The sequence below is a fragment of the Hypoxylon trugodes genome (assembly GCF_022578975.1).
Source record: "Hypoxylon trugodes strain CBS 135444 unplaced genomic scaffold F4822scaffold_2, whole genome shotgun sequence".
NCBI classification, from domain to species: domain Eukaryota; kingdom Fungi; phylum Ascomycota; class Sordariomycetes; order Xylariales; family Hypoxylaceae; genus Hypoxylon; species Hypoxylon trugodes.
Genome location: NW_026250017.1, coordinates 103,211 through 119,596, shown reverse-complemented (window position 1 = coordinate 119,596; position 16,386 = coordinate 103,211). Strand labels below are relative to the sequence as shown.

The 16,386-nt window shown below is 46.8% G+C and overlaps 5 protein-coding genes across 5 annotated transcripts; 3 read left to right on the top strand and 2 right to left on the bottom strand.

Annotated features, from left to right (window-relative positions):
* Positions 1-31: 31 nt before the first annotated feature.
* Positions 32-1,033, top strand: F4822DRAFT_105172 (uncharacterized protein). Its single transcript, XM_051452373.1, has 2 exons — positions 32-361; positions 430-1,033. The coding sequence occupies exons 1-2, from the start codon at positions 353-355 to the stop codon at positions 946-948; spliced, it is 528 nt and encodes a 175-aa protein (XP_051317544.1). The 5' UTR covers positions 32-352; the 3' UTR covers positions 949-1,033.
* Positions 1,034-5,222: 4,189 nt separating this feature from the next.
* On the top strand, positions 5,223-7,207 carry F4822DRAFT_424991 (general substrate transporter; the record flags this gene model as incomplete). The annotated part of the gene is made up of 7 exons (XM_051460259.1): positions 5,223-5,430; positions 5,502-5,681; positions 5,742-6,003; positions 6,057-6,282; positions 6,360-6,726; positions 6,786-7,016; positions 7,080-7,207. The coding sequence occupies 7 exons, from the start codon at positions 5,223-5,225 to the stop codon at positions 7,205-7,207; spliced, it is 1,602 nt and encodes a 533-aa protein (XP_051317543.1).
* Positions 7,208-7,890: 683 nt separating this feature from the next.
* On the top strand, positions 7,891-10,455 carry F4822DRAFT_104982 (MFS general substrate transporter). The gene is made up of 7 exons (XM_051452371.1): positions 7,891-8,349; positions 8,415-8,438; positions 8,499-9,337; positions 9,398-9,466; positions 9,523-9,995; positions 10,050-10,144; positions 10,203-10,455. Exons 1-7 carry the CDS (start codon positions 8,102-8,104, stop codon positions 10,225-10,227), a joined length of 1,773 nt encoding a protein of 590 aa, XP_051317542.1. The 5' UTR covers positions 7,891-8,101; the 3' UTR covers positions 10,228-10,455.
* F4822DRAFT_105003 (alpha/beta-hydrolase) lies at positions 10,217-12,839 on the bottom strand. Its single transcript, XM_051452372.1, has 5 exons — positions 12,071-12,839; positions 11,680-12,015; positions 11,514-11,562; positions 10,704-11,461; positions 10,217-10,632 (listed from the first exon to the last, which is right to left on the bottom strand). Exons 1-5 carry the CDS (start codon positions 12,542-12,544, stop codon positions 10,423-10,425), a joined length of 1,827 nt encoding a protein of 608 aa, XP_051317541.1. The 5' UTR covers positions 12,545-12,839; the 3' UTR covers positions 10,217-10,422.
* Positions 12,840-13,551: 712 nt separating this feature from the next.
* F4822DRAFT_436002 (uncharacterized protein) lies at positions 13,552-15,072 on the bottom strand (the record flags this gene model as incomplete). Its single annotated transcript, XM_051462260.1, has 6 exons — positions 13,552-14,080; positions 14,136-14,533; positions 14,595-14,662; positions 14,719-14,755; positions 14,811-14,906; positions 14,962-15,072. 6 exons carry the CDS (start codon positions 15,070-15,072, stop codon positions 13,552-13,554), a joined length of 1,239 nt encoding a protein of 412 aa, XP_051317540.1.
* Positions 15,073-16,386: the final 1,314 nt, after the last annotated feature.

Sequence of the window (16,386 nt, the reverse complement as noted above, 5' to 3'; positions counted from 1 at the left end):
CCAAATTTGAGACGCCGACCGGAAGGAACATTTAACAGTTAACATAGATACGCAGCGCAGCGACCACCGAGCCTCGAATGGTTGAAGTTAGATAACTCTAATACTTGTATTAGCTGTACTTAATTTAGGAAAACCTACAAGAAACAACTTCAACTTTCAGCTTCTTCATTTTCACTTTTATTTGTATTATTGATTCATTTCGTTTGTCCATTTTACCACGCCAAAATAAATCAGTTTTGCATGGTATTCCACTCTAGTCTTCTCCAACTCGCATGGCTGCGATATTCGCTTCTAGCTCCTTAATTGTCGCATCCATCATCGACGCCTTGGAAGGTGGTTCATTCAAGCCACCATGTTTTCCGTACGTTTACTTTTTCGAAATCGAATACATATAAAGGTATCTGGCTTCTTACTATATACTTTACGCAGAGAATAAAAGGTGCTATCGATCGGAGCATTGCCGAAGAGCAGGCTCGCCAACGCGTCGCGGCTGAGCAGAGGTCTAATTCCCCCTCCGCTTCTGGTCAACGCCCACGATCCGTTTCGAGAACGAATAGCACCAACTCGCCCGCTAGGAGGAAGACTAAGAGGCCGAGTCAAGATCAAACAAATGGTGACGGTGCTACAAATCCCGACCCAGCCGTCTTCGAAGCCGCCTTCGTACTTGACGATGAAGATGCCGATGCTACATCAGGGCTACCAGAAAAGCCTGGCAGAGATGCCGTAGTAAACAACGAGAAAGATGGTGGTGGCGACGCAACCGAGCAGAACGGCGAAACTCAGGATCAGTCAAATAATACCCTGGACGAGAAACCTAAGGATGCACTATCCCCTGCGCCGGCGGAGCTTCCACCTCATGTGAAGACTAAGCTCAGAAAATTAGAAAAATTGGAGGCCACATATCCAGGTAATTCATTTGCGCCTAGGGATTCATCCACCAGCCACTAACATATTCTATTCTTTCCGCAGAGCTACTACGATCATACCGAATTGCGCACGGCCGGGCCACTTCGATCGAACCTTTCGAACGGGCCTTACGTGAGAGTACCCCTCTAACTACTATAAAAGATCCGGCTGCCCTCGTCGAATACCTGAATCAGGTAAATCTAAAAGGCGACATGGTCATGGAGGAATTTAAGCGCGTCTCGGCCGAAAAAGACAGCTTCAAAAAGAAGTTTGAAGATGCAGACAAAGAACTAGTCGCTCTGAGAGAGGAAGCTGCTTCTCTGAGAGCCGCCAAGGTCAAAGAGGCACCAGCGCGAATAGGTAACGAGACAGAGGTGGTTTCGGAGGAGAAGAAGGCCGAAGACGACACGAAGCAAGCGACCTCACCTTCCACAAGCAAATCACCTGTCTCTTCCATATTAGGCGTTTTCTCCCCAAAGCAGAAACCGACGGTCGTCGACGAGCCTGGCGAGGATATGTTTTCTTATGATGACGAGATTCCCCAACTTCAAGCCGAAGTCACGTCGAAGTCTGAAGAGATTGCTAAGCTTACGTCTGATATTGGCAACTTGAAGGAAGAACTGGCGGTAGCCAAGGAGAATAGCACCGGTTTAGTGGAAAGTCTCGAGAAGGCTACGAGAGAACTGAACGAAACCCGAGATAAGGCCGCTGTTCAGGATTCGATGAAGACCCAATTGGATGCCAGAGACCACGAAATCAAATCTCTCACCGAGAAGCTAGAACAAGCTCAGTCGCAACTACGAAGCTTGGAGGCTAAGCTGGAGGAAGAAACGTCGAAGGCGGCGTCTGCCGCAAAAGACCAGGAATCGAAGCTTGAGAGCTCAACTGTCAAGAATACGGAGCTGAGCGCGGAGGTAGAGAAGCTAGGTGTAGCAAAGTCTTTGTTCGAAACAAAAGTACGCGATCTCACCAGCGAGATTGACTTACTGAAGAAGTCAAAATCTGAGAGCGAGGCGAAACTCGAACAACTAAACAAACAGATTCAATCCACCACAAAACCGCCACCAACACCTACTTCAGGATCACTAGCGGTCCCCTCAACTACGCCTGCAACCGGAGGATCCAAAAAGAAGAACAAGAAAAAGAAGAAGGCTGGTGCCGCGGTCGATACCGTGGAAACAGCTACAAGCGAGACTTCCGAGCAGGCTCCGCCATCTCCACTCGAAAGTCCTGAGACCGAGGCTCTCAAATCCGAAGTAGCCAAATTAAAGGATGAAATCACCCAGAAGGATACCCAGATTGAGCGATTATCCAAGCAGAGGAAATCCGAGGAGGACCTCCAAGATGAGCTCGAAAATGTGCGGGACAGTTTCCTTGAAATTGGGCGTAGCCACGTTGAGGCTAAAGAGAAGATCAAGAATCTGGAATCTGAAAAGAGAGTATTGAATTCTCGAATTGCAGAGCTTGAGAAAGAGATTGCTACTTTTACAACCAACACTGAAGCCAGTTCCAGGTTGCAAACCGATTTCGATTCCATGAAAGCTGAGTTTGACGAATTAAAGATTAAATCTCAAACTTTACAGTCAGATTTAGGTGCTGCCCAACAGCTGGCCCAGAGCCGCTACAAGGACCTTACAGATCTGCGCGAAGTTCTTACTAAGGCACAGCCTGAGCTCAGAAGTTTACGACAGGAATCTGCTCTCCTGAAAACCACCAAGGAAGAGTTAGCTTCTAAGCAAAATGAGATCCGTACACTCGAGAAACGCGAGAAAGATCTTAAGGCTGAAGTTGCTAGAGTTCAGCGACTAGGATCTGAGCGTGAATCCGAGGCGAAGCTACTTAATGATAGATTGGCCGCCGAAAAGACGTCGCGGGCTAGACTTGAGGACGAGAAACGTGTGGCTGGTAGAGACTATCGCCGTGCTGAAGCCGAGAAAATAGAATTTTCCGCCAAAGCTGAGAAGGCTGGTCGCGAACTAGAATCTCTCCAGTCCGAACTTACAACGCTTCGCCCTAAGGTGAAGCAACTTGAGGATGAGGTTGCAAGGCTAAAGAAAGAGAAGAATGCCGTTAGAGAAGAAGTGGAGCTAAAGACACAGCAGTATAATAATGCCCAAGGTCTCCTAAGCTCCATGCGCGACCAAACTGCAGAGCTATCTATTCAACTCAAAGAAGCCCAAGGTCAAACAGAGTCCCTAGAAGAGGAGCTGGCAGAAGTACAGAAGCATCTTTCCGAGAGGACGCGCGAAGGCGAAACAATGCGCCGCATGTTAGCAGACGTCGACGAGCGAGCGGATGCGAAGGTACGGGATATGCGCGCGCGAATGGAAGCAGCCGTTGAAGAGCGCGATCGGATTGAGGATGAGTTATCCACCCTTGCTCGACGCCGCGCTCGAGAATCTGAGGAATTGAAGGGCAAGGTTCGTGAGCTCGAACGTGATATTCGAACGCTTTCTAGCGAGAAGGACGAGTTAGAGGCCCACGAGAAAGAATGGCGTCGCCGGCGCGAAGAACTTGAGCAGGTTGAAGAAAAGGCAACTGCCGAAGTAGACGATATGCGCGCGGCGGTTACCAATCTGCGATCAGCTCTAGACGCCTCCGAACAACAAGTCCGCGACGTAGAGAAGCAGCGCGCGGATCTGCGGAAACTGTTGGACGAGACTAGGGGACATTACGAAAGGGTTAACAAGGAACTGAAGAACCTCAAGGCTAGGTTCAATGGCAGTGGTGGTAGTACACCAAATGTCGCGAGCAGTGGAAGATCTAGTATGGATTCTACTCGTAGCGGTATGAGCGGGACTACCGTCACAACAGGTTCGACCGGTCCAGATACGATGTACCTGAAGACCATCCTTCTCCAGTTCCTTGAGGTGAAAGATGAGAAAGTACGGTCGCAACTAGTACCAGTGCTAGGGAAACTGTTGAGGTTCGATCGGTAAGTCGTCTATAATTCCGAAAGGGTTTCCTTATTTTAGCAATACCCTCAACTAATCGATTTAGTAATGACGAACAAAAGTGGATGGCTGCTGTCCAGCATTTATCGAGGCCAGGCAGATAGAAGAATAACGGCAGGAATAATATAAACCACCTTGTATCATAGATACTGCATAGCGTGGGAGTCCATGGAACTGTATAATAAACTACGAGGATTTTTGGCTATGTAATCTATATTGTACCTTTTTCATGTCCATATCCTCGACTTAGGCTTAGTTGAAAATTTGGTTACATATCTATGTTATTCACAGAGTTGAGGACCACAACAATGAATCTGGTAAACAGGTACGTGGAATAATGCCCAGTCCTATTCGACACTCTTACCTAGTAGCTAATCTTATGCAATATTCCTTCCTTTGATGACTACCTTGGTGTGTACCGACACTCTGGAGCCCCGGAATTTAGCCTGAAAGGATCCATAATATGAGATCTGGGGCTCTGCAAGATGCTATGCATATAATATAGAATTGATACTAAGTAATTATTTCGTGAACTTCACCTGCTGACGAAGACAGCAACCACGGTCGGGGGTTCATCTACAATATTTGCCCTTCACTACGCCGTGTATGTGGTCCAGGCTTTTCATTGCAACTAAGCAAGACCGGGTCGCCGGGACGCGTGTATTGTCACGCGGCGTTGGACTTCCCCTCCTTCATAAATGAAAGATATTTCTTTATGTTATTAGTTCGATGCCGTTGGTATTGACAGCCATAAGCAAACGACCCAGCCATTAGTAGCGACATATTTTTCGGCACTCTTTTCCTCAATTCCGCCTTGGCGGTTGGGCCGCTTGAGCTTGAGAATATGTTTGAGACTTCGCGATTGGGGTGATCATAGGAAGGATTTGGCTTGGTTTTGTGCTAAGACGCTATTCCAATGTGGCATGAACCCCGACCAGCTTCTGGCCTAGAAGACGGCGCCTTGGCGTCAGCAAAAATGGGCTAGATCCGAGATGCTTTGCGGGATGGTTTATGGCCCATGGGGTAATAACAGACCGAGAAGACCCCAGGTTTCGAGAAGCTCGGGGATTACTCTCGTGGCAACCCCTGTCCTTTTACCCCGGACGGAGCCTGGACCCGTAAACGAAATGCAAACGTAAGAGGTGCTAGACGAGAGTCACGTCAATACCAGCTGCCGACTTTCATTATGTCGGACCAGAACTATATGATCCGGCGGCGCAGCTCGTTTTCTTTCTTGACCTTTATGGCGAAAGGGGTGACAACGAGCGATTAAAAAGTCATCATCGCCCAATTGCTCCTACTCGTTTCGCTCAGGGATATCATCGCCACCTTCACCATTACCCCTACCAATAGTCAACAACAATGGGTGGTGCAGGAGCTACTGGGTCGGGCGCGGCCGATCCTATTATCACACGTCTCGCCGACGAAGACAAGGTCAAATGGTTCAGGAAGCCCAACCTACGATTCCTCTACTTCCTACTCTTCCCTACATGTATGGGAATCGAGTTGACGTCTGGATTTGACTCGCAAATGATCAACGCCTTGCAGATTGTGCCTTCATGGATTTCATGTGAGTTCTAGACCGGTTCCTCAGGTGCCTAATTGCGAATTCACCTCCTTTGCTAACGACAAAATGAAAAGATTTCGGAAACCCTCAGGGATCACTCAAAGGTATTATTGCCGCCGCATATTCGCTTGGCGCTATTCTATCGCTACCATTTATCGGTATCGTAAATGATAAATTTGGCCGTCGATGGTCGATCTTGGGAGGTTCCGTTATCATGGTGATCGGAGCTCTGATCCAGGGATTCTCTGTTAATGGTATGCCCTCGGATAGTTCTTCGTCTCAAAATTTCATGGCCTTACTAATGGACATAATAGCCGGCATGTATGTTGTAGCTCGCCTAATTCTTGGATTTGGCATTCCGACGTGTATCGTCTCTGCTTCATCCCTAATTGGTGAGCTAGCGTACCCGAAGGAACGACCTGTGATGACTTCACTCTTCAACGTATCGTACTTCGTTGGTCAGATTACAGCTGCAGCTATTTGCTTCGGAACCAATAATATTGCAACCAATATGGCGTGGCAGATTCCCTCATGGCTTCAAATGTGTCCGTCATTAGTGCAGATTGCATTCGTCCTGTAAGTCTCAAAATGCTACCCTTATTCATAGCGGTTTTTAATGATCTGATAAGCTTCCTTCCGGAGTCCCCCAGGTGGCTAGTCCAGCAAGATCGAGTAGAGGAGGCCTACGACATCTTGGTCAAATATCACGCGGAAGGCGACCGTGAATCCGAATTTGTTAAGGCCGAATTTGCGCAAATTCAGACAACAATCAGTATCGAACTCGAGCACTCTAAGAGGTCCTGGGCTGATCTGGTGGCCACATCTGGTATGCGTCGACGCATGTTGATTAGTTGCGTAAGTGGATTAATCCCACACCCCTTTAAATCTTCGAAGATTCATCTATCGACTCCTTTTAACCCTCCTTGCTACAGATGTTAGGTCTTTTCACTCAATGGTCCGGCAATACGCTCATCTCATACTATCTCGGAGATCTTCTCGCCATGATTGGCAAAACCGACTCTGTCTTCAAGCAACAAATCAACGTCGCTAGCGCGTGTTGGCAATTGGTCTGCGGTACCTGTGTCGCATTCCTGGTCACGAAGTTCAAACGACGCCAAATGTATCTTGCTTGCACAATTTCCCTATTGTGTGTCTATGTCGCATGGACCATCAGTATGGAGAGGGCCATTACTGGAAAGGAGTCTGGACATCCTAATAATGGGGCGAATATCGCGACGATATTCTGGATTTTTGCCTACTCGCCCTGCTACAACATCGGATATAACGCTCTGACTTATAGTGAGTTATAATTACCTCAGAGCGCATCGTCCTGCAACGGTTACTAACTAGTCATATAGCTTATCTGGTCGAGCTATGGCCCTTTGCTGAACGTTCGCGTGGTATCGCATTCTTCCAGCTATTCGGTCGCATGGCCAGTTTCTTTACCACTTTCGTCAACCCGATAGGTCTCGCGAACGTGAGCTGGCGCTATCTCATCTCCTATTGCTGCTTCCTGGTTTTCGAGATTGCATTCGTCTACTTCATGTTCCCAGAAACCTTTGGCAGAACCTTGGAGGAACTGGCATTCTGTAAGTTGTCCCCAAAGGGGAATTGAGGGTGAAAAGCTGAAGCTAACATATCTGATTTCGTAGTATTTGAAGATAAGGCTCTAGCCGATGAAGCTGTTCACGCCGTTGAAAAGGTAGTTGTACACCACGAGGAGCCGGCTGTTACCAAGGGAGGAAATACCACGACTTCGGAGGTCAAAACAGACGTTTAAAACGCACTACTTGGTGTATTAGTTAAGTTGTAAATAAAACGCTATATGTGTCTCTTAGGGAATGTGCCTACGTTACACGATTATTACTTGATCAATCGTCTAGTATGAACGTCGCTCATAATTGTATATCGCTGATATCCTACTCCATTACCCCTGAGAGATGAACTGAAGGTTGCATACAAGTCTTTTCATACCTAATGATGCTTTGCACATTTCTGCGAAAGGAGCAGTTGGAAAAGCGCGAGCGTAAGTCGATGTTTGTAACCCGATGTTACCGAGCCGAAATCTAGGCATCTCACCCCGAGCGGACTGAAAAGGAATATGAGATAAGCGACGCTCACTTTTACAAATAGCACCCGCTAAGTAAAATTAGTGTCTATACTCTACGACCTCTCTACGGCCTTATCTCCCCACAGCTGAATCCTCCCATACGTAGCAGATCTAACTCCCTTGCCTACCCCGACTTGCCCCCCCCCTGCACGATGCCCCCACTACGTCTTCCAATCCGAAGGCCATGATAACAAATACTACCTCTGAAAGACAACCGTTCCGATACCTATCAAAGTCCTTCAGATATACGAGATAAGCTATAAGTGGGAACTTGGTAGGTAACACGGTCTAGGCGACGAGAGGAGGTCCGAGACATTAGATGGCGGGCTCGTGTGAGCCGATACTAAGCAATTAGCTCACACCGGTACACTCGCAGCTATCATACTTATGTAAGTGGCGTGGATGGCATTACCATGTTAATAAATGTTTGCTTAAATGATTATTTAATCTGCTCCCTGCCGACCTGGGTAGATAAGTATGTAAGATCTGTCGTCCTCACATCGATCCGTGCATCTTGGATGTCCAAAGTCGTTGGTATACGATACCAACATACTCTTATGGGCTATGTTGTCCGTCATTAAGCTTCTACTAACAGCAATTGGTGCTGGGCCTCTCGATGAACCGCCAACCAGTAAACCTGTCAATGTCCCCCTGCATCATGAACAAGAAATTGATGAGGTTAACGCGGAGCAAGCCACTGTTGATACAGAGAAGCATGCAATAAGTAGTGTTCCTGTTGAGACCGGTACCACGACAATTGAAGCTGCCCAAGCCATCTGGGGTAAAAAAGGCCGATGGCTTGTCATCGCTGGGTAAGCTAGGTTCTATAGCCATATTGGTTTCATGGCGCCTGAGATGACCAAGCTAACGTCTGTAGCTTATGCCTGATCATGATCGTGTAGTAGGTTACACCAAAAGTGAGCTTTCGTGAACCGAGTCCACTGATTTTAAACCGAAATAGTGAAATCGACAATAGCACCGTATACATCTACAAAAACTATGCATCGTCTGAGTTTGAGGAACTTTCCAAGATTGCAACCCTGAGCACGGCTGGGACAATCATATTCGCAGTAGCAAAACCGCCCATCGCCAAGTTGTCCAATGTAATAGGTCGCGGCGGCACATATCTCATCGCTATTAGTTTTTACATCCTATCCTACATCGTCATGGCCTCGGCGAAAGCGTTTAACGCTTACGCTGCCGGCTCTATTTTCTACGCGTTTGGTCAATCAGCCACCAACCTGATGAATGATATCGTCATTGCCGACTTGACCACCGCCCGATACCGAGCATTCGGCATTGGCCTTTCGTTCTGGCCTTTTCTGATCACTCCGTGGGTATCCGCCTTCATTGTCGACAGCGTAACAGCACCCTCAGGAATCGGTTGGCGTTGGGGTATTGGTATGCTTGCCATCATTATGCCATTCTGCGCGAGCTTCATCGTTACTACTCTGTTATACTACCAGATCCGAGCAAAGAAAGAGGGACTTGCACCCCGAGCGAAGATATCTGTATACGAATTCTGCTCACAGATCGATCTCGGCGGCGTGATATTATTTAGTGGTGGCCTTGCTCTCTTACTCATTCCAATGACACTCGCTGCTACGACGCCTTCTAGTTGGAAAACGCCATGGATTGATGTGCTAATAGCACTTGGTGCTGTGCTACTGATTATTCTTCCGTTCTACGAGCATTACCTTGCGAAGCATCCTGTGGTGCCCCCTCACTATTTTGCCAATCACACCATATTCTTATGTTGCTTGCTTATAGCGCTGGATAGTGTTGGATTTTCTGCGACGCGTAAGGATATTTTTAGCTTTTCTTTCAATGTATGAAGCTGATAAGTCTTGGGGGTCGCAGATACGTATATCTATGCCTGGGTAACAGTGGCGCGTGGCTTGGACGCTCGCGACGCTACTTTCTTCACCTGTGAGTTCGGACACAAAAGATCTACATTATGAGCCATCGGTACTGATAAACCCAAGATACCAACGGAGTAACACAATGCCTTGTCGGTATTCTTGCCGGATTAGCGATGGCCAAGACCAGGCGCTATAAATGGGTTTGCGTACTTGGCGCGGTCGTACGACTAGTCGGCTACGGCGTTATGCTTCGACTCCGTGGCTCCGAAAATAGCATCGCAGAGATCTTTGTCGTACAACTGATCCAAGGTATCGGAAGCGGTATGGTCAGCTCAACCCTTCTTATCCCAGCACAAGCCGTTGTTTCCCATGCAGAAATGCCACAGATGACTGCGCTAGTTGTCTGTTTCGCCTTCGTAGGGAGTAGTGTAGGGTCATGTATTGCAGGCGGCATCTACACTGGCCTAATAGAGACTCAACTGTGGCGATACTTGGGAAATGGCGCGACCGCGGAAATGGTTGCCGAGTTGGCAAATTCGATTACGGGTGTTGTTCCTGATTGGGGTACGCCCGACCGGATGGCCGTCAATCTTGCGGTGAGTTGCTGTTGACTATCTATCATATTCTGCAACCTGCTGACACGGCAATAGTTCACGGAGGTGATGAAATACATCACCTACTCGGCCGTGGGTACTTCCGCGGCGGCTCTCATCGGATCGCTTCTTATGCCCAATTTTGAATTACCGTAAGTATTTGTGCTTAAAACTCTGCGGAATAGTAGACGTTTGCTAATGAGTTGGTAGTGATAAGAATAATCTCGTGGAATGATGTATGGGGGATGGATAGCGGAGGTGTAGATCGGCAGGAGCCGGTAATATTGGCGGTTTGGGGGGTTATTTTGATGGATTTTTACCACTTGTCTACCTAGCATACCTGGAAGTAAGACATATAGTAAGTAGCCGAAAGAAAGATATAATCAATCGCCTCTTGAGATAACATCATAATATCATGTATACATCATAATTATAGCGCAAGCCTTTGCGGGAAACCCCACCTCGACCCTGTCAATTGGTAAGTTGCCTTTGACAACTCATCCCCAGCTGATATATACACGTCGTCAAATGGGTGGTAGTCCGGCTCACACACCGTGCTAGGCTCTGGGAGAGTACCATTTTGGAAGTAAGCGCGGATATATCCAGCAGTACAGGTTGAAGATGCAGAGAGACTGGTGTGCTGTATGACAAACGTACCTAGATTAGCCTGGTACTCACGAACATGTGGAACTAAGAAACGAATATACTCACGCCGTAAGAGTTCTGTACCAAGACGACTGAGCCTGGGAACCCTTGCGAATTATTCCTTGCGCTGATGAGGGGTGTCACATTGTCAGCTATATTGGCCACATAAAGGATGGGATGGCTCGTGTTGGCTTCAAATGGACCCGTGTATCTCCACTTTGACCTGATAGTCCGGCCGACACAGGCTATCCTGAAAAGGGCGTTGACGTCTCCAGCTGCGGAGCTGATACTCATAAGCTTCTCGACAAAGTCGGCAAAATCTTCGACTGTGTCTTCGATCTGGGGCGAATCGGCACACAGAATCGCGGGGAAAGCATCGGCATTCCCTTCTTCAAACCTTGGGACGTTCGGCGGAATTGCTTCGATCGAGCAAATTGATGGAGTAGAATCTTCTGATTTGACGAATTCGTAAAAGGGTATACCATCTCCATTCTCAAGAGCGTTTAAGACCTTGGCAAAGTTTTTGAACATGAAGATAGGTCTATATAGAGCAGCAGAGATAAGTCGCTTGAGATGCGACCATGTGATCAATTGTGGCATATCCGGCCCCGACTCAGTGGCTGGTACGATGACCGGGCGCTCTCGAATATGCTTCAGTAGGTTTGCTAGACGTTGTTCTATAGCTGCTGGTGATGAAGCGTAGAAATCACAGTTTGAAGGACCAGCTTTATAGCAAAAGTTGTAAAATGCTTCCATAACCTTGTCGGTATCGTGGAGAAAATTGATGTATGAATGTAGATGCCATTCTCGGTAGTCCACGTTACCTACAAAAACTCATTAGTTCTATCGAATTGCTAGTTTCATATTCTTTCTTACCATCGCTCACAAGTCTCTCAACTTTATCAGGATACATCGCAGCGAATACCTAGTTAATGCAACGTTAGCAAGTTCTTATTAAGGGGCTGTGCGTGGAAATGGCAGCTACGAGTATTCGTGTTGCTGACGACCAAATATCATTCAGTCTTGGGGTCTGCAGGCTTACACCGCCCAAAATTGTCCCGTAGCTGAAGCCCCAATACTTCAGCTTTTCCTGGCCTGTTTGGTGTAGGATTTCAAGCAGATCCCTCGCATGCGAGGCGGTGCTTATATGCGACAATAGGCCGGAGCTGTTCATGTTTCGCTCGCAAACCTGAGATAAAGCGGTTGCCCGCGCGAAAGCATCGTAAATAACGCCCGGGTGTGAATCGACCACGCCAACGTCTTGAAGTTCCCAAAGCCGGCTCTTCTCCTCGGAATGCCAACAATCTACTCGTGGGATAGATGCGCCGATACCTCTTGGATCAAAAGAGATGATATCATGGTTTTTACCCGCAATGGTCTATAAAATTATTAAGAAATGGATCTTATGCGAATAATATTAATAGAAGTCGAACCTGCAAAAGAGCACCACGGTTATCAAGCGCATATACACCAGAACCTCCAGGCCCGCCGGGGTTGAAGAAGATAGGTCCTTTATAATCGTCAAGTTCAGTGGCTCTTAGACGCATAACAGCTAAGATAACGCGGTCGTGGGGATCATCGGACGGGTTGAGCCAGTCCATAGGTACATCCAGCCTTGCGCAATCATAGCTGTCATTGTAGCAGCGGTGCCATTGCAAAATCCTACTGGGCTCAATTTCACTCCACTTCCAATCAGTGAAAGTTGCTTTTTCTGGTTTGGAGTTTGTGAAAAGATGATTTATTATGCGTATCCCATTTAGTTGGCAGAGAAATAATGCTAACGAGAGAAACCCAAGTGTAGTGAAGGTTATCGATTTCCAGTTCCCCCATCGCGATAGTCTCTTTACTTGCCCATGTGGGGGTGGGGCATATTGTTTCTCGTGTAACATATAGTATTGCTGTGTCATCGTGAAAAGCAAAAGTGAAGATGTAAAGACATGGCAGAGCTTTGCTTTAGGAAAGAAGGAAATGAAGACAGTGAAACTAGAAGGAGTTTCTTAGATTAGGTATTTTAAATATCTTAGGTCCTAAGGATGCTGCTACTATCTGTCTAATAAGCCTTGAGTCGGGTGAGACCTACCGCTTTAGCGGCACTGCACAAGACCAAGTAAGTGTTTTGAAGGAAGGAACAGTGTGTATCTCCACGTTCTTTTTTTCCCTTGGTTATCGGCACTACCTAATCGTTGACTTCCGGGATCCCTCTTCCTATCTCTTATCAGATGTTGACAGGGATTTTATGCATTCATGGTTACACATAGGTTCATGTTACATACAACCATTATGTACCTAATGCATGGCACCCTGGTCCGTTTATACCAAGGAATCTCCACCCTCAAATTGACAAGAGTTGGCTTTCATTTTACACAATTCTTTAACTACGTTAATCGTTTCAATCTAACTAGAAACAACTTCACCATGAATTCATCGTTTGCTTGTGAACATCGCTCATCCTAGGTAGCGTAAGACTTCTCTAGCGAGTGGTGAGTTATGAACCCAAGATATTTTGCAAACCAATTGTATCTATACTGATTTTCTAGGTACTTTAGTATCAAATCATTTGTTCTAGGTAGGCTAATAGAATTTCATCAAACACGATTTCGTCGCCTGAATTCCTACACTTCCCCCCAACCTCCCATTTCAATCGATTACTTAGGTGGCGCTGCTGTACCACCGTGAGCGCGGATATCATCCGAATCTCCGTCTGATCTTACTGCTGTGTGACGAAAGGGCACCCTCTTGAAACCTGCTTAATTACGGCTAGGTCCGATGCAGCGATCCGTTTGGTGTAGCCCCCATCTACCTAGGCATCTACCAAGGTACCTAGCAGCTCAGGTAGAGTCATCAGTTCAATATCGATCAAAATAACGAGTGTTGTGAATTAAGCAACTACTTTGATTCAATTGATTATTATCGTCTATCTATCGCCTTTATTTCGCGAATTTCGCTTCGACTTTTGTCTCCTAAGACCATCCGACATGATCTCCGACTCCACGACGAAGGCACCCTTTCTCCTGAGAGGATCGACTTGATTTAGAATAAAATCGTCCATATAGTGCTGTGTTCTCTTTTCTACCGGAGCAAGTTCAGCCAACCGGCTCTGACTGGACTCACTGCCTGTTCTACTTGGGCACCTATTCCATCTATTTCCTCGCTCCTCGCTAACAGTTCGCTGGAGTTCGATTGTATCGTGACCATCGGCGGAGAATCGGTTGGACCGCCTATTCATTGTAATAGTAACTTCTCTAGTCACAAATATCTCTTCCAGCCGAGCTTTCAGTGGTGGCCAGAATATCGGAACGGATGCGCAAATACTGGCTATGTTGACTTCCAGCGCCCCAAGAATGATACTGATAGGGCCGTACCACGTCGGATCAAATGTCGGGTTTGTTGCCGCCCTATGTTCCACAATTGTCGCGAGCCGCCATATCGTTAGAGCATTTACACTATCGAAAATCGTCGGTAAGTCAACCATTAGAGAACACTAGAGCTTTTGCTTACGTTGCGCCCATAATAATTAACCCAATCAATCCGAGTTTCGTCCGCCGGACAGCATCCCGTTGGAAATAGAGCGGCACAGGAAGGGCAAACACGATCATGTCTAAGATCGTATTGACCGCAGTGTGGGACACATAGGTCTTGAAGAAGTCGTTGGCGCTCCTGGACCCGAATGCGTAGCACTTCGCCTCTATCTCCAAATTCCAATAGGCCCTAATGGGAAAACAAGGTACCCAGGCCATGAAAGAATAAGTAGCGCCCCAGAGACTAATAACGACCAGCATCACGATACACATTGTTCGCATAATGCCGCCATGGTAAACGCGTAGGTATTGGAATAGGAGAGAAATCTTGATCAAGGTCGCCGATAACGTGTAAGAGGCATTCGTTACATAAAAGACCTAGAGTTTATTGTTAGACAAGTGTCGGACTATCCCGGATACCAGTTTGCCGCCTTCTTACCTTCAAGTAAGATTGCATGTCGCTATAGCTGAGCTTAACAAAATGCGAGCCCAGTCCATATTGGGGAGCTACAAATATGTTAACATTATTCCAGGGATTTGATATCGATATCGACTCTACTAACCAACGCAGAGTGCCACTCCACCGACTAATCCTGTCACCTAATTGAGTAGTGTCAGCTGTGTATCAATCGCTGCTTCGAAAATTCTTCCTTACCAGGTAAAATAAAACGAAGAGATCATCCCAACCCTTAGCACGAATAACATAGAGTCGAATATAAAGACGGTAAAAGACGCAGATTGAGGAAATACACTGATGAATATCGGCATTAGAAATGTTCAGGCCTAGCCGGTGTGATCCCACTCACGAGCATAGAAGCCGAGACAGTTGCAATAACTCCCGGGCGATTCCATGACGGTACCGGGTCGTTGAGGTTGTTGTAGATTCCGATACGGTCTACCAGCAACTCTTCGGCCATGATTAATGATATTCCCCGTAGAGTGTTCAGACTCTAGACATTCTGTACTCGTATGCGACTCGTCGTTATGGTCCCCGAACCCGATGCTTAAAATCCAACCTTGTTCATTTTTCGGACAATGGTCAAAGTCGTCGAAAATTGACCATATTGGCGACAAAATGCCGAGAAATCAGATCGGTGCGGAATTGGCCCCATTTTGAATCTCGATGGGAGTCTTTATCAAGTTTCAACCATACCTTTGCCCCTCTCGCCCCTTTTCTCTTCCCACCTAAAGTACGTGAAGAAAGACTCGCCTGGCCCGGTCCAACATTTCCCAACCAATAGCGTGCATTACCGCCAGGGGTATTCCCTTCCTACACGCTATGATCCCTAAATTACGGGCATGGTAAGGCTGGGGAAACCCACTGTACTGGGTCGCTAGAGCTCTTGGTGCGGCAATACTAGTGTTCACTACGCATTTTCAAGGATCTAGCATCAGGGCTACTCGACTATACCATCCCCGAATCGGAATAAAACCTCACAAATCAGCCCACCGTATCCTGCCAAACGATAACTATATTATTGGGGAATCGCCCACGAACCTCATATAAGAGACTAACAGCTACAAGAGATGCTAGATGCAGAACTACCTTCTGCCATTACCTTATATATCCTGGCTAGTCGCTAATCAGTCCCTTAGATGTCAGGTACCCTTCCATGTCAAGGTCTGAGGTTTAGCATCCTAGCGCCTTTAACATGTATTCAACTTATGTCTAGAAGGCGTCCTTGAATGCGATTGGTTCAACTAACTCCTCAGCGCTGGGACCGCCTGGACTTTCAGCAGCACACTAACCATCCTCATAGGATATTAGAACGTTCGTTCACCAAACTATTGGTATGCTAATATAGCTGACGTTCGTAAGAGAGAAGGGTATGGCTGCTGCGACAGCGATTTTATAATATCGCTGAATTTTTTATAACATGTCCAACTGATCCAATTATAAACATCCCTATTAATAACTTGGTGGTGAGTTTACGCTGGACCTGAAGGTGTCGTGTTATCGTCTACCTACCTTCAAATATCAGTACACCTGTGGAGTTAGGCTCACCACCTGTCATGAGAGTTGGCATACCGATAGCCTAAGATACTGACTAGCGTATGGCATGTAATTCTTCTAATAATATGGTTATAGTATGATTAATCAACGTAAATCTGTCGCCGACAATGCATCATGAGATATCTACCAAGGTATAAGTATCTGACAAAGATTTTCGTGAAATATTGGTGGCAATCAGCTCTGTTGCGGGCTTTGCTTCAGCGAGCAAGAGGAATAT